This window comes from Physella acuta, unplaced genomic scaffold, assembly GCF_028476545.2.
Source record: "Physella acuta isolate Inbredline_101_S28 unplaced genomic scaffold, ASM2847654v3 ptg000774l, whole genome shotgun sequence".
NCBI lineage: Eukaryota > Metazoa > Mollusca > Gastropoda > Physidae > Physella > Physella acuta.
In genome coordinates, this window is record NW_026732292.1 from 540,719 (window position 1) to 567,752 (window position 27,034).

Sequence of the window (27,034 nt, forward strand, 5' to 3'; positions counted from 1 at the left end):
ATATTGCCATCTCTTTATACATCCAGTGGCGTAGCGAGGTCGGGTGCCACCCGGTGCGGCACTTAATGGTGTCACCCCCCCCCCCCAGAGGCATAGAGACCCTTCCCAGGGACAAACTTTCAAATTTTCGATTTGCACCCCCCCTCAAACTTTCGATTTGCACCCCCCTTCAAGTTTTCGATTTGCACCCCCCCCCCCCTCAAACTTTCAATTTGCAACCCCCCCCCCCTCAAGTTTTCGATTTGCACCCCCCCCCCCCCCTCAAACTTTCGATTTGCACCCCCCCTCGAGTTTTTCTCTATATATTTTGCTATTTTTTGCCTTGGTGTCACCCCCGTAAATGGTGTCACCCGGTGCGGTCCGCACCTCCCGCCCCCCCCCCCCTCGCTACGCCCCTGTATACATCCACAAGTTTCAATATATTGCCATAGAATTTGTGTACTTCATCAAGAAACATTTTTCTTATAAATCCTTATTAGGTTTGCGGATCAAGTCAGTTTTTTGCTTATCTGAAAACACAAGCATTTGGGTGATTCATTGGGTATTCATTGACATAAAGAATGAGGAAACGCATAAATAATTAAATATGTTTCTGATGAACACAGCCGTTGAAATCAAGTATAGCTGCGATTCAATTTAGAAGAATAGACCTCAGTTAAATTGTTGCTGGGATTCTACGAGAAGGAACTGGAAACCACAGTGTCCGTGCTAGGAGCGTCTGCTTGAAAGCAGGGCCGGCGCTACCTATAAGGCGAACTAGGCGGTCGCCAGGGGGGGGGGGGGGCGTAGAGGGGCCCCAAAATGGGTTGGAAAAACAAATTGAAAGTTTTGAGAGGGGGGGGGGGTGAAAAAGAAAGTTTGAGGGGCGAGGGGGGGGGTGCAAATCGAAAGTTTGTCCACGGGCGCCGGAAGGGTCGCTACGCTTCTGATAATATGGGGGCACGAAAAACAAAATGTGCTTTTATGAAGTTTTGCCTAGGGCGATAAATTACCTGGCACCGGCATGTGCTTAAAAGAATAAAAGGCGAATATCTTCAATATAGGAACAACGATCTGTTACACTCTACATCAAGCTCTTTTTATAATGGTCTACTGTATCTCGCTGTATTGTCCGCTTGTATAGACCCCTTGCGAATGACGTCACGGGTCAGTCGCTATGTAAACATCCGCCATCGCGGTGAAGCAGATCTACGTTTGAACTAGTGATCTGCGAGGTGAAAGGTTGTACAGATCAAAGCAGACGTTCTGAAGCAATTTCTTTTTTTCGACTGGTGCAGCTATAGAAGAACAGCCAAGTAGGTCAAATAAAAAGACATCTCACTATAAAGACAAATGATACACTGAAAAAAAAAAACTTTTTTAGTCGTTTAACGTATAAACAAAAGCTTATTTCCTTTCTCCCACATTCAATTGACAACAGAAAATCTGATAGAAATTCTGGGTACATCGGTATTTCGCATATGTATTAGACATAGATAACCTAAACGTATATAATGTCGATATCTATAATACTAGATGTCTCACTATCTTCTCTAAGTATTTATGTTTTATTCATCATTCATAACACATACCTGCCATTTAAGTTCAAAATCAACTTGCTTTAATTATTACTTAATAATTAATCAATTAGATTTCTGTAGAATATCGTCATTTGCTCCTTTCCTCAGGGAATTGTATTTAAAAATAAATGGGTGATTGATTATTTTAATAATCAATACTTGATTGTTCATCTTTTTCTTTAATCTTCATATCGATCATCTTATGGTTAAAACATCTTTGCTCAAACACATAAAGCACCTTGATAATAGAGAAATGTGTTACTAAAACACCTGTTAGTCAAATACATTAGCAATGAAACATGAAAATAAAACAAATTGACGATGAAAACATTGAAAATGTACTTCTTGAAAATAAAACACATTTTTAGCCAAACACCTTCCCATCAAACACCTTTTTATCAAACACCTCACACACGAAACAATGTGTCATTAAAACCCCTAGATTGGGAATAACCTTAAAGATAGGACACTTATCAAATAGCCAAAGAAATCACCGAAAAGTCAAACATCTCGATACGATAAAAAACAACCAGAAAATCCCCAAACATTAAGAAACATTTTACACCACACAAAAACTTGACGGTACAATTTGTTTCCAGGAGTCACATTGTGATTATAAGACCAGAAACCTGAAGATTATGTTTAGATTATCTGTTGAGTTAAACCAACTGAAAATCAACAAGGACTACATAAAAATGTAACCGTTAAAAATAACGATAATAAAATACTTAAAAAAAACTTTTTAAAAAACCACGTTTTTCTTGTGGACTAAAAAGTAGAAAATAAATTTTTCTTTTGTGCTTCCTCGAGCTGTGCAGATTCTTGTGATGAGTGACAAAAAACGTGGGTACGTTCACCATCAAATTTCCCGACCCATCTGCCCGACCCACGTTTTTTGTCAGTCATCACAAGAATCTGCACAGCTCGAGGAAGCACAAAAGAAAAATTTATTTTCTACTTTTTAGTCCACAAGAAAAACGTGGTTTTTTAAAACGTTTATTTTAAGTATTTTATTTTCTCCTTTTTAGTCCGTTGCTACACATGAAAAACGTGGTTTTTAAAAAAGTTTTTTATATAGTTTATTTTCTACTTTATCTAATGACTTGATTAAGTATGAATTGACTAAGTGTTTATAAATACACGGACTAAAAAAATCTTGAGCGACCAGGATTCGAACCTGGGTTGTCGCGGCCACAACGCGAAGTACTAACCACTATACGATCACGGCCAGCGCGCTCACATCGATTGGGGCCGAAGTAACTGTGTCAATAAGCCTCCAGTCTTGTCGGTATCTTTAGAAATCATGTCCTCAATTTTATGGTCCTTGGGGCGTAATTAAATTAAGCTAATTACGGTCTCTAATTGCTAGTTTTTATGATTGCATCTGAAATTGTTAGGCGAAAGTAACCTGCATGCCAAATTTCAGATCTATAGAGCAATCAGAAGTGGGCTAATTTTCGATGTCAATTTTAACAACAAACACACAAACGCGAAGCTGAGTTAATAATAATAATCATTAAAAAAGTTTTAAAAACCCACGTTTTCTGATTGAACTAAAAAGTAGAAAATAAATGCTATAGGCCCTACATCACAATAATGCAAGCGATCACTCTACTATAAGCGATGAAAAACGTGGGGCGCCGAAGTAAAAGTTATATTACTATTGATTAGATAATACTATTGACTTTTATTAGGGAGCTTGTAGAGAGTCAACAGTATTAGAAACTGTAAGAAAATCACGGCGCCCCACGTTTTTGCTCGCTTATAGTAGAGTGATCGCTTGCATTATTGTGATGTAGGGCCTATAGCATTTATTTTCTACTTTTTAGTTCAATCAGAAAACGTGGGTTTTTTAAACTTTTTTAATGATTATTATTTTCTACTTTTTAGTCTTTGTCTGTTTGTTTGCATTAAAATGTTGCTATCGATTTTATCTTTTCACTTTTTTTGGGTAAACGAAGACAACTCGTAAAAAGACAACTCGTAAAAAGACAACTCGTAAAAAGACAACTCGTAAAAAACACGTTGTTTGAATACGTTACGGACTAGAACACATAGATTTGAACCCGTGTCGAGTGGGATAGCAATCGTGTGCCCAACCACTCGACCATATCGTCTCCCCCAAACTGGCCTACCTCCTGTAAGTTTAAACTCGGTTCAAGCTAAATTCTCTGCCCCTAAGCCTGTGGCGACATGTGATCGTTCGCTTCACTGCGCGCGAGGTACGCGTCGCTGGTTTTTTTTTCTAATGGCTAGCAGAGGATAATTATATATATAGATTATATAGCGGTCTAAAATGCTCAATAAAATGTTTCCATTGATCAATTTAGTAATAATAACAATTGAATATTCAATGGTCATCCAAAAGAAAGCTTCCCTGAAAATTTCAGCGCGCTAGCTAACTGGGAAGTGCCAGAAATTTCGATCGCAAGATTTGATTGGAAAGACAAACAAACAGAGAAAGCAAGTTAAAGAAAACGTGGGAAAAACGTGTTAAAATTGGCATATATTTCCTTCTAATGGCTAAATCAATTGTAAATTAAATCGATTTGTATCGATATCTTTTCCGTCTTTTGAAACTTTTTCCGATCATGTTTACCTCATAAAATATAGATTTAACTCGAGCATTATTTTCTCATCGATTTTTTCATTTAGAATGTTCAGACAAAAGGCACCTTCCATCTGACATTGATTCTCTATTCGGTACAAAACAAAACTGTACAGTATTTCAAACCGTTCCCAATGTCTTCAAAGCTGCTTTGTGTGTTTTTGAAACGTTGATTTTCATTTGCCTGCTTCTTTCTTTTTTTTTATTAAAGTTACCCCTGCAACAATTTCGACCAACTTCTATTACCGACAATTTTAAAAACGCAATTTCAGAAAAAAAAGTAGAAAGCAATCGTATTTGTTTTACTTTTTCCCCATTGTTTTACAAAACAAAGAACTTAATAAAAATCTAAAACAAAAAACGTTAGTATCGTAAAATTTGTATGCGTTGAATAACTAATTGTGAAACCCTGTGGTTTTTTTTCCGGCATCTATCCCGTTGTGGGGGAAGGGGAGGGGGAGGGGGAGGGGGAGCAAACCCACGCAGCACGTCTATCGTCCTCTACCAAACACAGCAAATTAAATATATTACATTTAAACAGAAAACATATATTTTAAACATTATCGTTTAAAACTTAACGTTGGAGCACGTCTATACACCTCTACCAAACACAGCAAATTAAATATATTACATTTAAACAGAAAACATATATTTTAAACATTATCGTTCAAAACTTAACGTTGGGTATAAAGTTAATCAATAAGACGTTGATCTTTTGGTATCGAACATTCGACTGTTGGAGCCAAGAAAGAAAGTTCTGGAAGCGATTCATCAATACAGTAAGTGGGGTAGTCTGAACAATAGTAGATACTCCACCAAGTCACTCGACCAACACGAGCATTGTATCAACTGGTTTCATTTTTTGTAACACTAGATTTTTTATGTCTCGGCATTGAGCCAGTTTAGAAACTTAATTGAAATGAAATGTTTTAAGTGTATTATTTATTCATATAATAGGTATATACTTTACTATAGTATACAACAGTGATAGTTTTAAATAAAAAAAGTTCATACTTTTTAAGAAAGTTGTAAATGTAAATTTTTATCAAGCCTTTATCAGGCTGTTTATTCTCTGGTTAAAAACAAAAACAAAATCAAAATACCAACATGCAAATCATGTTAAAAATTTGATATGGATCAGATGATTTCATTAAAGTACTGTGTGATTCTTCTTTTCGGTAAGAATTTTTATATTATTCTTAATATAAATACAAGAATATTTAATACGTTTAAGAAGAATTACATTTTTAAAAATCATTTTCTAATAATTTTTTTTATAAAGTTCTGGAATATAAAGACTCCGCCTCTTCCTTGAGTACAGATTTCGATTTCCAGCAAATCGAGAACCCAGTTACCGGCCCTGAACGGATAGGCACTAGCTGGGTGGACGTGTCCCTCATCTCCTGTGTTACAAGATGTATCAGTTATATAACCAACTGCAACTGTGTCCTGTTCAACGTTCAGACAAACCTGTGCTCACCTGGAATTATGTCCAGTTTGATCTATGCACGGCCAACACCTGGAGAAGGAGATCTTTATGTTCAAAGCTCGAGTGTTTCGACAACTTTAGGCCCTATAACATCTACGTCTACAATAGCTTCAACTACAAGTGATCATTCTAGTCAGATTTTTACTAGTCAGGATAGCACAGCATCTGCTACAACAATTAGTCAAGCCACTACAACAACAGGTCAAAACACGATAACAACAACACCTGCTTACACAACAACCACACCAACCACAACAACATTAGGCCAAGCCTTAACAACAGCTCTTCAAACCACTACAACAACTGGTCAAGCATCTACAACAACTGGTCAAGCCTCTATATCAACTAGCCTAGATACTACAACAACTGGTCAAGCCTCTATATCAACTAGCCAAGATACTACAACAACTGGTCAAGCCTCTACAACATCTGGTCAAGCCTCTATATCAACTAGCCAAGATACTACAACAACTGGTCAAGCCTCTACAACATCTGGTCAAGCCTCTATATCAATTAGCCAAGACACTACAACTGGTCAAACCACTACAACAACTGATCAAGCCTCTACAACATCTGGTCAAGCCATTAAAACAACTGGTCAAGCCACTATAACAACTGATCAATCCACTATAACAACTGGTCAAGTCTCTACCACAACTGGTCAAGCCACTACAACAACTGGTCAAGACACTACAACATCTGGTCAAGCCAATACAACAACTGTTCAAGCCACTACAATTAGTCAAGTCACTTCAACAAATGGTCTAGCCTCTACAACAAATAGTCAATACACTACAACAACTGTTCAAGAAACTACAACAACTGGTCTCGCCAATATAACAACTGGTCAAGCCTCTACAACAAATAGTCAAAAAACTACAACAACTGGTCAAGTCTCTATAACAACTGGTCAAGCCTCTACAACGACTGGTCAAGCAACTACAGAAACTGGTCAAGCCTCTACATCGACTACTCAAGACACTACAACAACAGGTCAAGCCTCTACATCGACTACTCAAGACACTACAACAACTGGTCAAGCCACTACAACAACTGGTCAAGCCACTACAACAACTGGTCAAGCCTCTACAACAACTGGTCAAGCCTCTACAACAACTGGTCAAGCCTCTACAACAACTGGTCTAGGCTCTACAACAAATAGTCAATACACTACAACAATTAGTCAAGCCATTATAACAACTGGTCAAGAAACTACAACAATTGGTCAAGCCACTGCAACAACTGGTCAAGCCATTACAACAACTAGTCAAGACACTACAACAACTGGTCAAGCCTCTATAACAACTGGTGAAGATACTACAACAACTGGTCAAGCCATTACAACAACTGGTCAAGACACTACAACAACTGGTCAAGCCTATACAACGACTAGTCAAGACACTACAACAACTGGTCAAGCTACTACAACAACTGGTCAAGCCATTACAACAACTGGTCAAGACACTACAACAACTGGTCAAGCCTATACAACGACTAGTCAAGACACTACAACAACTGGTCAAGCCATTACAACAACTGGTCAAGCCATTACAACAACTAGTCAAGACACTACAACATCTGGTCTAGCCTCTACAACAAATAGTCAATACACTACAACGACTGGTCAAGAAACTACAAAAATTGGTCAAGACACTATAACAACTGGTCAAGCCACTACAACAACTGGTCAAAACACTACAACAATTAGTCAAGACACTACATCAATTGGCCAAGCCTCGACAACGACTGGTCAAGCAACTACAGGAGCCACAACAGCAACTACAGAAACTGGTCAAGCCTCTACAACGACTAGTCAAGACACTACAACAACTGGTCAAGCAACTACAACAACTGGTCAAGCCATTACAACAACTGGTCAAGACATTACAACGACTAGTCAAGTCTTTACATCAACTAGTCATGACACTAAAACGACTGGTCAAGCAACTACAACAACTGGTCAAGCCATTACAACAACTGGTCAAGACGCTACAACAACTGGTCAAGACATTACCATTGGTCAAGCCTCTACAATAACTGGTCAGGATACTACGACCACAACACCAGCCGCTAAAACAACCACACCCACCACAGCAAAAGACACTCAGAACACTACTACCACCACAACTGCCGCTGCTACCGTCACATCAGCCACTACAACAACACCAGCAGCTACAACGACTACATCAGCCGCTACAACAACCACACTGATCACTGCAACTATTACACCAGCCGCTACAACCACCACATCAGCCGCTACAACAATCCTAACAGCCACTACATCAACCACAACATCCACTACAATAACCACACCCTCTGCTATAACAACCACATTAACCGCTACAACAGTCACACCGACCACTACAACAACCAATCCAGCCACTACAACAACCACACCAACCCCTACAACAACCACACCACCCACTACAACTGCAACACTGATCACTACAACCACCACATCAGCCGCTACAACAACCACACCAGAAGCTACAACAACCACACCAAGGGATACAACAACCACATCAGCCGCTACAACAACCACACCAGTGGCTACAACAACCACACCACCCACAACAACAACAACACCAGCAACTACAACAACCCCAACAGCAACTACAACAACCACACCAGCCGCTACAACAACCACACCAGTGGCTACAACAACTACACCACCCACAACAACAACAACACCAGCCACTACAACATCAACACCAGTCACTACAACAACCCCAACATCAACTACAACAATCACACCACCCACTACAACAACCCCATCCACTACAACAAGCACACCGCCCACCACAACAACCCAACCAGCCACTACAACAATATCAGCTACTACAACAACGCCACCCACAACAACAACAACACCAGCCGCTACAACAACTACACCAGCCGCTACAACAACCACACCATCCGCGACAGCCACACCAGCTACTACAACAACCACATCAGCCACTACAACAACCACATCAGCCGCTACAACAACCACACCAGTGGCTGCAACAACCACACCACCCACAACAACAACAACACCAGCCACTACAACAACCCCAATAGCAAATACAACAAACTCAACAGCCGCTACAACAACCACACCAGTGGCTACAACAACTACACCACCCACAACAACAACAACACCATCCACTACAACAACCACATCAGCCTCTACAACAACGCCAGCCACTACAACAACCAACCCACCCACAACAACAACAACACCAAACGCTACAACAACTACACCAGCCGCTACAACAACCATACCATACGTGACAACCACACTAGACGCGACAACAACCACACCAGCTGCTACAACAACCACATCAGCCACTACAACAACCATTTTGGCCGCTACAACAACGCCAGCTACTACAACAAACACACCATCCGCTTCAACAAAACCAGCCACTACAACATCAACACCAGTCACTACAACAACCCCAACATCAACTACAACAATCACACCACCCACTACAACAACCCCATCCACTACAACAAGCACACCGCCCACCACAACAACCCAACCAGCCACTACAACAATATCAGCCACTACTACAACGCCAGCCACTACAACAACCAACCCACCCACAACAACAACAACACCAGCCGTTACAACAACTACACCAGCCGCTACAACAACCACACCATCCGCGACAGCCACACCAGCTACTACAACAACCACACCAGCCACTACAACAACAACACCAGCCGCTACAACAACCACAATAGCAGCTACAACAGCGCCAGCCACTACAACAACCACATCAACTGCTACAACAACGCCAGCTACTACAACAACCACACCATCCCCTTCAACAACACCAGCCACTACAACACCAACACCAGCCACTACAAACACCACACCGGCCACTACAACCACCACACCAGCCACTACAACCACCACACCAGCCACTACAACCACCACACCGGCCACTACAACCACCACACCAGCCACTACAACAACCACACCAGCCACTACAAACACCACACCGGCAACTACAACCATCACACCAGCCACTACATCCACCACACCAGCCACTACAACAACCACACCAGCCACTATAACCACCACACCAGCCACTACAACCACCACACCAGCCACTACAACCACCACACCAGCCACTACAACCACCACACATGCCACTACATTCACCACACCAGCCACTACATCCACCACACCAGCCCCTACTACAACCACCACACCGGCCACTACAACCACCACACCAGCCACTACAACCACCACACCGGCCACTACAACCACTACATCCACCACACCAGCCACAACAACCACCACACCGGCCACTACAACCACCACACTAGCCACTACAACAACCACAACAGCCGCTACAACCACCACACCGGCCACCACAACCTCCACACCGGCCACTACAACCACCACGCCAGCCACTACAACCACCACACCAGCCACTACAACCACCACACCAGCCACTACAACCACCACACCAGCCACTACAACCACCACACCAGCCACTACAACCACCACACCAGCCACTACAACCACCACACCAGCTACTACATCCACCACACCAGCCACTACAACCACCACACCAGCCACTACAACCACCACACCAGCCACTACAACCACCACACCAGCCACTACATCCACCACACCAGCCACTACAACCACCACACCAGCCACTACAACCACCACACCAGCCACTACAACGACCACACCAGCCACTACATCCACCACACCAGCCACTACATCCACCACACCAGCAACTACAACCACCACACCAGCCAGTACAAAAACCACACCGGCCACTACAACCACCACGCCAGCCACTACAACCACCACACCAGCCACTACAACCACCACACCAGCCACTTTAACCACCACACCAGCCACTACAACCACCACACCAGCCACTACAACTACCACACCAGCCACTACAACCACCACACCAGCTACTACAACCGCCACACCAGTCACTACAACCACCACACCGGCCACTACAACCACCACACTACCCACTACAACCACCATACCAGCCACTACAACCACCACACCAGCCACTACAACCACCACACCAGCCACTACAACCACCACACCGGCCACTACAACCACCACACCAGCCACTACAACCACCACACCGGCCACTACAACCACCACACCAGCCACTACAACCACCACACCGGCCACTACAACCACCACACCAGCCACTACAACCACCACACCGGCCACTACAACCACCACACCAGCCACTACAACCACCACACCAGCCACTACAACCACCACACCGGCCACTACAACCACCACACCAGCCACTACAACCACCACACCGGCCACTACAACCACCACACCAGCCACTACAACCACCACACCGGCCACTACAACCACCACACCAGCCACTACAACCACCACATTGGCCACTACAACCACCACACCAGCCACTACAACCACCACACCAGCCACTACAACCACCACACCGGCCACCACAACAACACCGGCCACTACAACCACCACACCAGCCACTACAACCACCACACCGGCTACTACAACCACCACACCAGCCACTACAACCACCACACCGGCCGCTACAACAACGCCAGCCACTACCACAACCACACCAGCCCCTACAACAACCACGACAACAACAACAACAACAACAGCAAGGGTATCAACTACCACCACCCCAAGCACATTATCAGCAGCTACAGAATCGGCAATGGCGTACGCAGACACTCTCCAGATAGCATAATCCTACATAAACTTACTTTCCTTCTCTCTGTTGAACTTTTTAAAAGTTAATTATGAAAGAGAATTTTATATATACCATCAAGATTTGCAAAATAATAAGTAAAGTACAATAAAAAAATTCTATTGGAAACTCGACTTAAATTGTTACGTTTACTGGTTTTTAATAAATTTAATAAAATTGTTTTTTCCACTATTCAATTAAAAGTTGTTTTTTTTTGGGGGGGGGGGGGTGTTCAAGATAGTTGTCACGCATTTAAAATGCTGTCAGTTTTGTAAGTCCGTTTTGCTGATTAAAAGTTACTTTGCCTTTTCATTTCCAACATAACAATTGATTACCGTTTCGTTTTGTGCATATTGCTATCCACATAGTGAAGTCAATGAACTGGTTAAACAAGACTTTTCTCGGTATATACCCTACGTGTTCCATACAAATTCTACATGTTCCATACAAACCCTACACGTTTTACAAAAATCCTAAATGTTCCCTAAATATCCCATTAGTAGAGTCCTACATCGGGCATGTCATCTTTTACTACAGACAACATGTATTCCTAAATGTCGTTCAGAATGTCGTCTTACATTTTGCCTTTACTCAGGGGCGTAGCGAGGGGGGTGCGGGGGGTGCGGACCGTACCGGGTGACACCATTTAGGGGGGGGGGGGTGACACCAAGGCAAAAAATAGCAAAATATATAGAGAAAAATGATAATTCCACTTAATAGAGTTATTAATTAGAGTGTTAAATAGCCTTTTAAGAGGTGGGGGGGGGGTGCAAATCGAAAGTTTGAGGGGGGTGTAAATCGAAAATTGAAAGTTTGTCCCCGGGAAGGGTCATTGCGCCTCTGGGGGGTGACACCATTAAGTGCCGCACCGGGTGACACCCGACCTCGCTACGCCACTGCCTTTACTGACTGCCTACTGTCGTCAAAAAGGTGGAACAAAATGTCAAAATTTAGCCCAAACTGTCGTTAAAATGTTAGAAACGTCCCTTCTGTACCTACCTATTTATAAAACAAAAGGGATCTCGACAATGATCATTCTGGTATAATCTACATAGCAACAACCTGACTACAGACATGAATATTAGCTAAGTCAGAACGTGGATCTTATGTTGTTGATTGAAATCTTACAATTGCCTTTTGAATAACAACTTCAAAGCTTATATGTTTAAAGCTGTGATTAAGTTTAACAGTCTGATACATTAGGGAATCAACGATTTTCTATATTTAAGTTTACTTAATCACCTTTGCCCTGAAAAAATATTATTAAAATATCAAATCGTGTTCTACTTTATTCTATTTAAAACGTTCATGTCAATTACGAATTAATCAGATTTATTTGTTCCATATCGGGAATAGGGTCTACATTTTCAAGCAGCTATTAGTAAAATAAACACATCGTTCGCCAGAGTTCATCGGCCGCCAGCGTAGTTAAAATGTGTGCACTTTGCTCAAGTCTTGCTTTGTGTTGTCTTTACTCAACAACGTCAACACATCAATAGCTAGGGAACAGCCAGAACCTAAGCATTTTGTTGCTGGAGTCTCCATAGTGCATAAAAAAATTGGTTTAAATTGTAACGGTCCAAATGGAATTTTAATCAATAAACCTTTTTACTGATCAAATAACACCCTCACAATTAGATGTAATGGAAAGCCGTTATTTCTCTTTTTAAACTTTTTTTTAAAAAAATGTAATGCATCTAATATAATTCAAACTGAGGCTATTATGTTTAGGCCAAATGTAGTATGAGGTCCAATCCTGTTTTAATTAAATATTATGCAGGTAATTGTTTACTTATGGTATAAATTAATTCGCTGCTGTAGAAGTTAAGTCTTAAGATCACAGCCGAGAATTTGCTGCATTCTAGCTCATTACCTAGTGTATTAGTGAGGAACGATTTGTATTCGAAATTCCGTTGATTAAGTAAACATTTTCTAGTTAAACTCTAATAAGGAAATTTTTAAAAATTAGATATATAAAAGTATTTTGTAATTAAAAACGTTTAAGATATCTGCGTGTGATACTTTAAAGGCAATTGTGTTCAATGTGCAAGTTTACAACTGTAATAATACATTTCTTTTAATATAGATACTTATTTTATTAATTCAGGAGTCATAAAATATAACTCTAAAATTAAAAACAATAAACCTTTTTGAACTGTCATCGAAGTTGGATATTTTAAGAGACCTACGCACCAAATAAAATTCTATGCATTTCAAATGGAGCGTCATTTCTTTTCGTTGTTTGCATTTCTAGTTGTGTTTATAACATGTAAGTAAATAATTAGATACAAAATATGTTTAGTTACAGCTCAATTTTTAATTACATTTTCTAATTATAATCTAGAAGCCATCAGTAAAATATACACATCGTTCAACAGAGTTCATCGGCCGTGTTCTTAAGATGTGTGCAATCGTACATTAAAATGTTTTATTTCCCCTAAACTCCATGAGTAACTGTTACATGATGTAGCGTCATTACTGTATGAGTCACTGTTCTAGCGTCTGGTGAGCTGCGGTTCACGCCGAATGTTTACAATCGTGGAGCCGAGTCGAATAAGTGATGGCTATTAGGGGCAGATAATAAGGGGGGAGGTAGTGTCGAATTCACTAATTATGAATTATTGAAAAGAAGAAAATACAACTTCTAAATAGCGGCGTATGCTACGCCACGTGTGTATATATAGGCCTACTTCATCATAATTTTTTTCCCGTTTACACCCAAAAAATATAAGGCAGATGAAGTAGAGTTCTTCTTATACAACAACCATGGCATACAGTGTGATAGTACGGTCAGCAATATGCCCTGGTGCCATGGTTTTCATAAAGGAAACATTCATTTATTTTATGCTATTTTAGAAGTATAAAAGTACACTGGTTTTTCTATACGTAACATAACCTGGAAACTACCAATTTGTATACATTGTATTATCTCTTAATTAAAAATAAAAAAACTTTTTAAAAACTTATTACTTCCAGACTACCAACTCACATCTTCAGAGGTTCTTTCAAGTTTTTTCGCCATCATCAAAAGCAAGCAGAAAGTGGGACCCCCGCGTTTAGCCAAAGGTTGGACTGGCACCACCCCCACGGTGTGTGGGTTAAACTGCCTCCAGTACTACCCCACCTGCGCCAGCTTCATGTTCAACTCCAAGACCAAACTCTGTACCCCCGGTGGTCTGGTCACGAAATCTAACCCCGTCCCCACCACAACCGAGGGGGATTTGTACTACAAGGTCACCTGTGATTATGGGACTGGGTTTGAGTATAAATTCGACGGGGAGTCGAATATTTGCATCGGATATTTTAAAACGGCCTTGAACTACACCGACTCAGAAGAAACGTGTCTTGCCATGGGTGGGTATCTCGCCACGGTGAAGACGACGGCGAAACTTGCTTTGATCAAGAGTCTGATCGGCAGCGATTCTGGGTGGTTGGGGTGTGACGATTTCGACCAGCCGGGCACGTACGTGTGGCAGGAGGACGGGGAGGTGCTGACCAACCGGACCAAGGCCCAGGTGTTTAAAGCAGGTGAGCCGGACAACGCGAGCGTCAAGGAACACTGCGTCCAGTACGAAAAGTCGAGCTTGTTGTTAAAAGACTCGGACTGTACAGTGAAACGCAACTTCTACTGTGAGTTATTAGTTCCCCTGATTTAAACTAGAAATGTAACGTTGTAAAGATGTGTATCGCTGAAATAAAACGACATACACCAACCAGTAGGCTTTGTTGTTCTGAATTATTCAGGCAGTTTGATTACTACAATACAATTATGTTTTGTTTTTACGTATTCCTCTCAAGTTTACATAGCAGTGTGTATTCGATCGGTCGATTGATTTCTCTGTGATACCGGAGCAATAATGTTAGGTACCTGTATGAGTTTACATTTAAAACCGGAGTAATAATGTTAGATACTTGTATGTTTTTACATTTCTTCTCGTTTTTGAGTTCAAACTTGCAAGTAGTTTACAGCTATCACAAAAACACACCAACATATCCATAGTAAAACAACCCCTTAAAACGTTTAAAATGTTTCAATCTGATAAAATATCCTTAACAACATGTTGGTGATTGAACTTTTTCATTTTTCAAAAAGCCAATCTCTCATAATGCGGAATCACAAATGTATTAAAGAAAATAATAATCGTTTTTTATTTTTTATTTACGATTGAACGCATAATTCTAATTCTGGCAAAAGTGTTCGATAATTTATAGACCTAGAGTATGCTACAGAAGAAAGAAAACTTCTACAATGAGACAAGCTTTCATCAGCTATAAATAAGAACATCTCATATACTTGTACTCAGTCACTTATTGACTATGTATTTTTAACCAGCCTGTTGATATATTTATCTATTCGACATTGGTAGAAAGGTTAATAACCCCGGAAAAGGCTGATTGTTTATCAATAGAAGTCGATACACTTAGACCAAAGAACAGTCCCCAGAAAAACGTGAACACTACACGCAGAGGCAAAGGTCATCGAGGTATAACAGTTTAAGTTTGTCATCCACACACAAACATACACATACTCACATACACACATACACACATACACACACACATACACGCATACACGCATACACGCATACACGCATACACACATACACACATACACACACATACACACACATACACACATACACACATACACACATAAACACATACACACATACACACACATACACACACATACACACATACACACAAACACACAAATACAAACAAACACACCCTTGGGAGTACTGTCTACTTTGACAATGAAAAAAAAAGAGTACAAATTCAAACCCTACGGTTCGTGGGGCAGGTAAAGTAGTGTCCACCTGTTTTAGTGACCTCGGCATATAAATGGAAAATGTGATTAGTACTGTGTCTAGCAGGTTTTAGTTTTTTTACACTTAAATCAGGTGCCCGTCAGAGCTGGGTCGCGAAGTTGTGAACGTGCCCGAAATGCGAACTTGCGCCTTTTTTTTTCTCGTATATACGTAGTATAGAGAAAGTATTGTAATCGTGCAAAAAAAAAAATCGAGATTTTTACAAATCTCGACGTTTTACACCTCACTGATACGGAAAAACATAATTTTGCAATCTTGTCCGTATGTGTGTGTGTGTGTCTGTGTGTGTGTGTGTGTGTGTGTGTGTGTGTAAACACGATTATTTGAGTACCGTTACAGCTAGGTTGATGAAATTTCATATATAAGTATTTTATCAAAATCGTAGATCCGTATCATATTTTGAGCGATTTCCGATAACCGGAAGTGGTACTTTTTCTACTTTGAATTTTTCAAAAGCCTATAACTTGAGCACTATTTCAGATAGATAAATGAAATTTCACCTGTAAGTAAAAAATCTAATTCTCTACCGTCTGTTAGATTTTGAGTAATTTCCGTTGACGGGAAGTACTAATTTACGCTATTTCCGATTTCTCAAAAACGCATCTAGATTTATAAAGTACTAATAATATTGCGCACCATTATGAACATCTTTATTCGGCGTTCGCTTGGTGTGCAATAATTTTTTCTATGAGATTCTATTTTATTTTAAAAAGTGTATGTATTTAAAATGGATTAAAAATCGTAACTATATCCCGAGTTCCCATCCGCTGTTGTTTTATATAAGAATATTCGAGAAAGTTTAGGGGAGATCACTCCCGGTTTATACATATCTGTTTTTTAGTTCTGTTACAGAAAACGCTAAAAATTTAAATTCCTTAAATATTTGGTCAACAAAAAATTATCGATTACACTGTTTGAAGCACGATGTTGTAATAATTCTCAACTGTTAAAGTATTTGATGTGGCATTCGAGAAAAATAAGCCCAGTAACTTAAGTCTTAAGGATAGATTTAGATCTATAGACATCTATCATCAATTATTATTATGATTTTTTATAAATTACACACGTTTTTTACTCAAATCTTCTTAACAAAATTATTTGTCCTTATGAGTGTGCAATGAAAATATCATTATTGTTATACCTTTCAGAGAGCACTTTTACTGAAGCATTTCGAGTCTAAAATGACATTCGTTTTTGTTTTCTTTTTTTTTAGTTTACCGCCAGAAATAACAATAGTTATGTTTAACTAAGATTGCACCGAAAACACGGGCGCTTTATTGGGAATCGCCGATGTTACAATATTATTATACTACAACCGTCTTACAATACATCTCAAGTTTAATACAGCGTTTCGTATTTTCGTGTAACAAACGACTGCAATAACTAAACAACACCCTTTTGCTAAATGGGTACAATTCATTCAAAGTGTAGTACGAAAACCTAAATACATCTGAATAGGAATACCGAAATGAAACTTGCTTGGCTCGAATTTTAAAAAGTATAACTATACCATTGTAATACATGAACATGTAAATGTAGGCGACTGGAAAGATGCGCAACGGGAAAAGTACGCACAAAAAAGTGCATCTGACACTGATCTGACTAGATATCTCTATAGTTGTGATAATCTACAAGTTGTCGTGGGATCAAAGGTCATGCCTCAGTCTTATCCAACCTCACCTCACCTCTGATAACGTTACATAACCTGACTAGAACGTACTCACTTAAACTCACCCGACCTAAACTTGATTATACTTACCTTACTTAACCTAACTAGAGCATACTCACTTAAACTCACCAGACCTAAACTTTATTATACTTACCTTACATAACCTAACTAGAGCATACTCACTTAAACTCACCAGACCTAAACTTTATTATACTTACCTTACTTAACCTAACTAGAGCATACTCACTTTACCTCACCAGACCTAAACTTTATTATACTTACCTTACTTAACCTAACTAGAGCATACTCACTTTACCTCACCAGACCTAAACTTTATTATAATAACCTTACTAACTTCTCCTAATCTACCCTATCTTACCGCAACCGTTCCTGTTTATTAACAATTAAAGTAAATAAATTTGAAAAATTGTAACACGCATATCCTAATTTACTAAAAATCGTATTTCAAAGTGTTTTGTTTTTCTATTGCAATATACATATAACATGCTGTAAATGTGTTATCTTTTGAACACATTACCAGTGTTTCTTCCAGACTTTTTTCTCCGGGGGCACTTGAAATCTTCGGGGGGGGGGGGCGATAAACTTTCTATGGGGGGGGGGGGGGGGCGGACACTGTTAAAAGTATATATTTTCTATATAGATTATATAAATTTCATTTCGTTCGGGGGGGGGGGGGGGACGGTAAAAAATTTTCGGGGGGGCTTTGCCCCCCCGAACAGATGCCTGGAACAAAAACTCTGCACATTACGAGCAAACTATTGCATCAATTGTAAAGTAAAATAAAACTAAGACTACCACCTTAAGACCTGAAGTGCTCATAACGTTAACTTTTTTATAAATTTAAAGAAACTAGCTCAGCTTAATAAATACTACAAATCTATTTGTAGGCGATGTTTTCAAGATAGGTCGTAAACTACATTCTTAATATGAGTAAAACATTCAACATTGTTTAAAACCTGTTTATTAGTAGATTACTCATACAAAATAAAGCATTAGTATAAACTCATAAAACAACCACAGAATGTCATATATTCCCAGCATGCATGTGTTCGATGATACATCTTATACACATACACTTACTCTTCGGTGTTGATTTATATTTGATGTTACATGAGTCATGCAATCATACAGTTGATGATATAGATCAACTTTCACTTATACATGTAATGATATAGATCATTCAAAATGTCTCGACTTCTTTGTAAATCAACGTGTACTTAAATTATATGTTATAAGAAAATGAATATTTCAATAGGTTTGATTGTTAAATGAATGTTTCTTAAAAAGAAATGTATTTATGTTTACACATGATTGTCAATCTATAATGAAAGCTTATGGTGCAGACGTTTGTTACCTATTCAACGAAACACCAACAAATTTTTTGTAATGAACTGACGTAATGGGACCAATGACACCGTTGGTGAAGAATGGCATTAAAGTAATTAGCAGTTCTGTAAAAAAACAATTGTTCTATTGTGGAATGATTTTTTGGTTGTATTTGACTGCAGACCGTTGTAAAAACACACAGCTGGTAGGAAAATCAGACGTGATAATCATGTAAATAACAATGGCCATCATACAGGCAATCACAAGTGCAGCTCCATAGAGGCAATATTTGCCTACACGTTGGCGTGTAGTTTTAGAAGGTTTGTTGTCTGTAGATTGTGTCGAATCTGAGTTGAATATAAAGCCGTTTGTAAAAGTTTTGTTTGTTTTTTCAATGAAACTTTTCGTTTCTCCGGCATCGAATCTTGTAGCGGCGATCTGGTTCACAAGAGTTATGGCATCGAAATTTGACAAGACAAATCGGTTGTTCATAAGTTTTGCCAGGCAAGCGTTAGTTGTGTCTTGGAGAGGAAGTACGGTCAGCAGCTCACCAAGGTGTGACCTGCGGAGTGTGATGTTGTCCTGGTCCAATGTCACCACGTCAACCGCGCTACGAGACGGTTTTAGCCGATCAAATATTGTCTTGACCATATCTGTCGTGCTTAAACATTTCTTTGGTGTAGCCGCCAGATAGGAATCATCTGAACATGTCCATTTTAAAACTGATTGCACGGAAAAATCGGTTTCGAACAAGAAGTTATTGTGGTTTAAAATGAATTTTAAGTCATCCAAAGTAAGTTGCATGAAGACGTTTGACTCTAAAATCTCCGAAAAATTGTTCACCATAAACTCTTTTACTCTAGTTGTAACGTCGATAGAATCCAACAGCTTGGCATCGGTAAATATTTCCCAGTAGTTTCCTAAATTTACTCTCTCCTTCACGAAGTTTTCACAATCCACAATCAAAAATTTGATCTGCAGTTGATTGGATGCGTGCCACATTTCAAGCATGTTTTCCTCGTCTAAAACTTCCGACCCTTTGTAAATAACATCAAGTATGAGACCAAATATTTCTGGTGAGATCCCCTCTATGGTACAGCTTGATTCAGATTTTTCTCTCATATCTGTCCTCATGAGAGCCTCAAAGAAACCAGAGCAGGAACTTAGGACAAACTTGTGACAGTTGAACTTGTTGTCACCAACGTTGACGGTAAAGTCAGTAAAATTGTCCTTGTGTTTTTCAAAACATTTGAAAACTTCCGTAGCTACGTGTATGTTGTCGACCCTATGCTCGGGATCAGACATTTCTGTGTTGGATGTTTGCTGTCTAAAATAAAATTAGAGGGTTAAATGTTTTTATTATATTTAACAATATTAAATAACATAATTTGCAGTTAGGCATGGTTAAAATGTAAAATAATTACAGTTTAGAGACTTAAATTAACTGTATATCTAAAGTACATACAATAACCGCAAATATGTGTGATTGTTATTTGAAGTTAGACAAAAATTTGAGTTAAACACTAAAATGACATTTGTTTTCTGTTTGTTTTTTAGCAGAGGTCTATATATTTAATGATCTTTAACGCATTATGAGAATTTGTAAGTTTACACATAAAATGTTAGCTTAAGGGGAAAACTATTCAGATTGTAGTGAAACTCAAAATTGAATTTGTATGAAACTTTAATTTTGATGTGCTTTTTGTTTTATTTTATTTTAATGCAAACGTTTAGCCAACCTAGACGGAAACATTTGTCGTAGCTTTTATGCTCAACGACACAAACTTTTACCAAACCCTTATTAACACATTGATTGTATCGTTTCTGTACGCATTCACGATGTCTTATCGCTCCAACGTCTTATACAAACTTCTGAAAGCAACTAAATTTAAGCGAATTAAATATTACCTTTCGTTGTGTAGCCAGTGATAACAACGAACACGGTCAAATATGATTGCACCGAAACATAATGGCGCTGTATTGGGAATCCCCGATTGGTATTATTACAGCGCAAACTTGTTTCAGTACAGCACAAGGTGTGTAAAATGCTATGACTGGCTTTGTTGTATTTAGCAAACAGAACTACAATAAATAAAAAAATTCATAAAAAACGTTTTAATAACAAGCTTTTATGTAATAATGCACTAAAAAGTAGAAAATAAATTATAGACTACTATTTAAATTACTATAAAGAAAAGCGTGGGTCACTTTAGTACCGATTGGATACCTTAACTAATATTTGAGAAGAGACCCACGCTTTTCTTTATAGTAATTTAAATAGTAGTCTATAATTTATTTTCTACTTTTTAGTGCATTATTACATAAAAGCTTGTTATTAAAACGTTTTTTATGAATTTTTTTCAGTACTTTACATGTTTTATTTACAATAGAGTTACATGACTAAAAACCATTGCGCGCCTACTGAACGTGATGGCGCAGCTATTGAACGTACCGTGATGGCGCAGCTATTGAACGTGATGACGCGTGTGGTGTGGTTGTCTAGACATGCCTACTAATTCGGTCCAAATTTTAATTAATTCATAAAAAATTAATTAGGCAACCAATTAAGTCTAATTTAATTTCAGATTGCATTGTCTTCATGTCTTGACCCACGTGCCAAGGGTGAATCGTATCGGTCAAGTAGAAGTTTCCGAATTTTCACTCCTGCGTTTCGGTCTAGACTGACGACTGACGACTGACGAGGAAGTGAGTTAAATAAAAGCTTGTAAAAAGATGCCATTTTGATGAGTGATTAAAAGTTATTTACTTGATAGATTGTCAACTCAAAAAACAGCGAGGTGTAGATGGATGTGAAGCATTTCCTCAGCCGTACAGTTTGTTATTGGCGAATCATTTTGCCTGTTATGAGTTATTTAATTGTGGCATGCTTTCTCTACGTTGTCTTCGTCTTACAACATTGGCTTGTCGTATAGACTCTCGCGTGTCGCGATATCGCTGAAAACTATTTTTTATCTCCTTCTCTTAGCTTTTACCGCTGTTTTTTACTTTCTCGTATATACGAAGTAGGACCTATAGAGAAAGTATTGTAATCGTGCAAAAAAAAAGAGATTTTTGCAAATCTCGACGTTTTACACCTCCCTGAGTCGGAAACACATAGTTTTGCAATTTTGTCCGTAAGTCTGTGTCTGTGTGTGTGTATGTGTGTGTGTGTGTAAACACGATAACTTGAATACCATTAGAGCTAGGTTGATGAAATTTCATACATAAGTATAATATCAAAATCGTAGATCCGTATCATCTTTTGAGCGATTTACGATAACTGGAAGTGGAACTTTTTCTACTTTGAATTTTTAAAAGCCTATAGCTTGAGTACTATTTCAGATTGATGAATGAAATTTCACAAGTAAGTAAAAGGTCTAATTTCTGCCTTCTTCAATATTTGAGTAATTTCCGTTGACCGGAAGTAGTTATTTTCACTATTTCCGATTTCTCAAAAAACGCATTTGAATTTATAAAGCACTAATAATATTCCGCACTATTTTACACATCTTTATTCGGCGTTCGCTTGGTGCGCAATTCTTTTTTCTATGAGATTCTATTCTATTATAAAAAGTTTAGTATTTAATTGGATAAAAAATCATAACTATATCCCGAGTTCCCATCCCCTGTTGTTATTTACAAGAATATTCGAGAATTTATTAGGGGAGATCACTCCCGGTTTATTACTAATTCAACTTCTATGCGGCGCTATTGAGTTTCGGCATTTCTCTGATGTTTGCCGCCGTTTTTTACTGTCTCGTATATACGAAGTATAGAGAAAGTATTGTAATCGTGCAAAATAATCTCTTGAAATTCTAAAAATTTTCACCGTATTACACCTCAGTCCTTCATCACATCCGAAGTATACAGGACTTATTTTAATCGGGCAAAAATTACCAATCCAGATTTATCAAAATTAAGAGGTTTTATGCGTAATCCATTCTGAAAAACTGGGCTTTGCAATCCTGTCCGTATGTCTGTGTGTCTGTCTGTGTGTCTGTCTGTGTGTGTGTAAACACGATTACTTGAGTACCGTTACAGCTAGGTTGATGAAATTTCATATATAAGTATTTTATCAAAATCGTAGAACCGTATCAACTTTTGAGCGACTTCCGATAACCGGAAGTGGTACTTTTTCTACTTTGAATTTTTCAAAAGCCTATAACTTGAGTACTATTTCAAATAGATAAATGAAATTTCACATGTGAGTAAAAGATCTAATTTTCTACCTTCTGTTAAATTATGAGTAATTTCCGTTGACCGGAAGTAGTAATTTACGCTATTTCCGATTTCTCAAAAAACGCATAAGAATTTATAAAGTACTAATAATATTGCGCACTATTGTGCACTTTTTATTTTTCGTTCACTTGGTGTGCAATTCTTTTGTCTACGAGATTTTATTCTATTTCTAAAACTTTAAGTATTTAAAATGGATTAAAAATCATGTCTATAGCCTGAGTTCCCATCCCCTGTTGTTTTATATAAGAATATTCGAGAAAGTTTAGGGAAGATGACTCCCGGTTTATTAAACAATATTTTTACTTTCTCGTATATACAAAGTATAGAGAAAGTCTTGTAATCGTGCAAAAAAAATCGAGCTTTTTACAAATCTCGACGTTTTATATCTCACTGATACGGAAAAACATAATTTTGCAATCTTGTCCGTATGTCTGTGTGTCTGTGTGTCTGTGTGTCTGTGTGTGTGTGTGTGTGTGTGTGTGTGTGTGTGTGTGTGTGTGTGTGTAAACACGATAACTTGAGTACCGTTACAGCTAGGTTGATGAAATTTCATATATAAGTATTTTATCAAAATCGTAGATCCGTATCAACTTTTGAGCGATTTCAGATAACCGGAAGTAGTACTTTTTCTACTTTGAATTTTTCAAAAGCCTATAAAAAATTTAATTCTCTTTGTTCTGTGAAATTTTGAGTAGTTTCCGTTGACGGGAAGTACTAATTTACGCTATTTCCGATTTCTCAAAAACGCATCTAAATTTATAAAGTACTAATAATATTGCGCACCAATATGAACATCTTTATTCGGCGTTCGCTTGGTGTGCAATACTTTTTTCTATGAGATTTTATTTTATTTTAAAAAATTTAAGTATTTAAAATGGATTAAAAGTCATAACTATATCCCGAGTTCCCATCCCCTGTTGTTTTATATAAGAATATTCGAGAAAGTTTAGGGGAGATCACTCCCGGTTTATTTGGTTAGCAGTCGTGTGCTGTAGAGTCTGACCACGACGTCGCATTCACCCATGTATACATGGTGAGTAAAACAATTAGTCTTTGATAATCTTGACGCTAAAATATTCGCCAGCAGGATAATAATTCGTTTCCATGTTCGGCTTTATCAGATCTTACAATATCCATAGCACTAGGATAACCCGAAACTTAGAACATATGTTAGCTCCGTGTAATTTGCATCACGCCCCTCCCTCCCACCCCCTCACACACACACACACACACACACACACACACACACTAATAACCATCTTATAAATTAGATCACTTAGGAGATGCACATCAAATCACGACTGAAAATACTAGGTATCTAATAAAATGAAAATACTTTGTTTACTGTGCTTTCTTGAAGAGTGGAATTACTTAACTACTAATTTAGGTCTTCTAAAGACAGTCAGATGTTGTTTTTTTTTCTTTTAACACTCAGCTTTATTTATATCACAACTAAACGATAAAAAAATTAAAAAGTTAAAATACGAATTAAAAGAAAGCTCATCAACAGATCATATTTTAAATCTGACTCGGAGTTTTTAGAAATACTAAACATGTTAAACCGCAGGTGTGAAGCTCGTCTCACTTGATCTCACAAACCCATGGCAAAGTTTTGTTACACAGTTCGTCGTTCAGTAGAGTGGTGAACTTGATTTCAACACAGTCTTCGTCCCTGATAGCATCGCCACTGGGTTCTGTTGACGGAAACAGCAGATTTCTCTGTTCATTGGTCATGATGGTACCATCCTCCTTCCACACGAACTCACCTTCCTTGACCATATCTTCCAGACCCACCCACACGTCATCGTTACCGCGAAGTTGTCTTAAAATTTCGAGTTTGTCTAAAGTTTTAACAGATGTTAAAAATCCTCCTTTACTTAGACATGAAGTATCCGCCGTTTTGAAATCCACCCATGTGTCGAACCTCCCCAGGCATGTCGACGTGTTCCCGTAGGTGTACAGAAGAAACCCGTCGTTGGAGCTACAGTTGAACGCCTGTTGCCTGACGTAGAGGCTGCCCTCATAGGGTGAGGGAGGAGTCAGGGTCATGTTGACCCACGAGCCAGGGGTGCACGTCTTCGTGACGCCACTGTACAGGAGGCTCTTGCATGACGTGTTGTATGTGGTCATGCATGAGATGACGCATGAAGCCAGTGACGTTGTCCTGTAGCTGGTACCGTGTCTGACCATCCCAGCCTCGGGGTTTTGTAAGAGTTGAAACCTGTACGTGCTTGTGGTAGCACACGTAATCGGGGCTAAAAGGTCAAAGGTTGATAATAATTATCAATTATTGAAATAAAGTTCATAGTGGATATATTAAAATATTCTCTATAAAATCATCTCTTATCTAAGTTAAAAAAAATACTATTTTGCAAACTTAGATTAAACAGTCAAAAACAACACTATACACTAGTTTTATTACTTCAGATTTAAAATATTTGTATTAATAACCTTCAGATATGCTATTAAATGTAGTATTATTCTCTTACTAGTATTATTCGAAAATAAAAATATTTTATTCATGTTACAGATAAAGTGTATATTTTGAAACAGTGCAACAAAATAAAACATAACATAATTTTATAAACTTGTAAGGACGAAAATATTATCTATTGTATGTGTTTAATTAACTTAAATACCAACCTCCAAAATACATCATCAACCAAATTATAGACACGCTTTGTTTCATGTTTACACTTAATGCTTTACTCTATCTTACAAAAATACATGCAACATTTTATACCGTGAGCAACATAAGAAAACCAGAGATCGCTTTAACATACAAGAACTACATGTTTAGATCAATTGTCGTTCAGGCACGAGACCTTGCGAATAGAATATCTACCATCGTCAAACAAAGGGAGACAAACACTTGAACTGCTCACCACACAGACATTCTGTTTACTTACATTGTCAGGGGCGTGGTAGTGTACGTCGTTTAAGGGACTCGCCGATATATTTCTTACTGTGAGTGGTTATAAAATTAACAAGTGTGCTAAGGGGGATCTGGGAATAGGGCCGATATGGACAAATGCCGACATGAACGAAAGGCCGACATGGGAAAAAAAGGCCGGAATGGATAAAAGGAAATTTGGACAGTAAGAAATAAGCTCTCAGGAAATATAGCCTACAACTAAAAGGCCGACATATAAAAAGTCCAGTGACATGCGACCTACATGGACATAAGGCCGACATCTAAAAGGGTGATATTTAAAAAGGCCGACTGGATATTACAGATACACGTTTTATAACACAACAATCTTCCGTTACAAAAATATAAAAATATTTAGTATTTATTTAAACACGACGATAAAGTATTTATATATATATATAGATATATATATATATATATATATATATATATATATATATATATATATATATATATATGAGTTCAAATTTTAAAGCACCCCTATGGCCATATCCTACCTACGCCACTTGTACAATTATAAAAAATACAAGGTTCTCCCATTTATATTATACATAAAAGAAAAATAAAACACAAAAAACCTGAGGTAAGACTCGAACATGTTCAAATAATTAAAAGCGTCTCTTTAGAAAACATGAG

At 38.5% G+C, this 27,034-nt stretch overlaps 1 protein-coding gene across 2 annotated transcripts; it reads right to left on the bottom strand.

Annotated features, from left to right (window-relative positions):
- Positions 1-18,844: 18,844 nt before the first annotated feature.
- LOC131950649 (kelch-like protein 40) lies at positions 18,845-21,096 on the bottom strand. 2 transcript variants are annotated; one of them, XM_059312861.1, is made up of 2 exons: positions 20,967-21,096; positions 18,845-20,554 (listed from the first exon to the last, which is right to left on the bottom strand). In XM_059312861.1, exons 1-2 carry the CDS (start codon positions 20,978-20,980, stop codon positions 19,372-19,374), a joined length of 1,197 nt encoding a protein of 398 aa, XP_059168844.1. In that variant the 5' UTR covers positions 20,981-21,096; the 3' UTR covers positions 18,845-19,371. The 2 variants fall into 2 exon arrangements, with proteins under 2 accessions (XP_059168844.1, XP_059168845.1); XM_059312862.1 differs by having other exon boundaries at positions 21,019-21,067.
- Between the last annotated feature and the right edge of the window lie 5,938 nt (positions 21,097-27,034).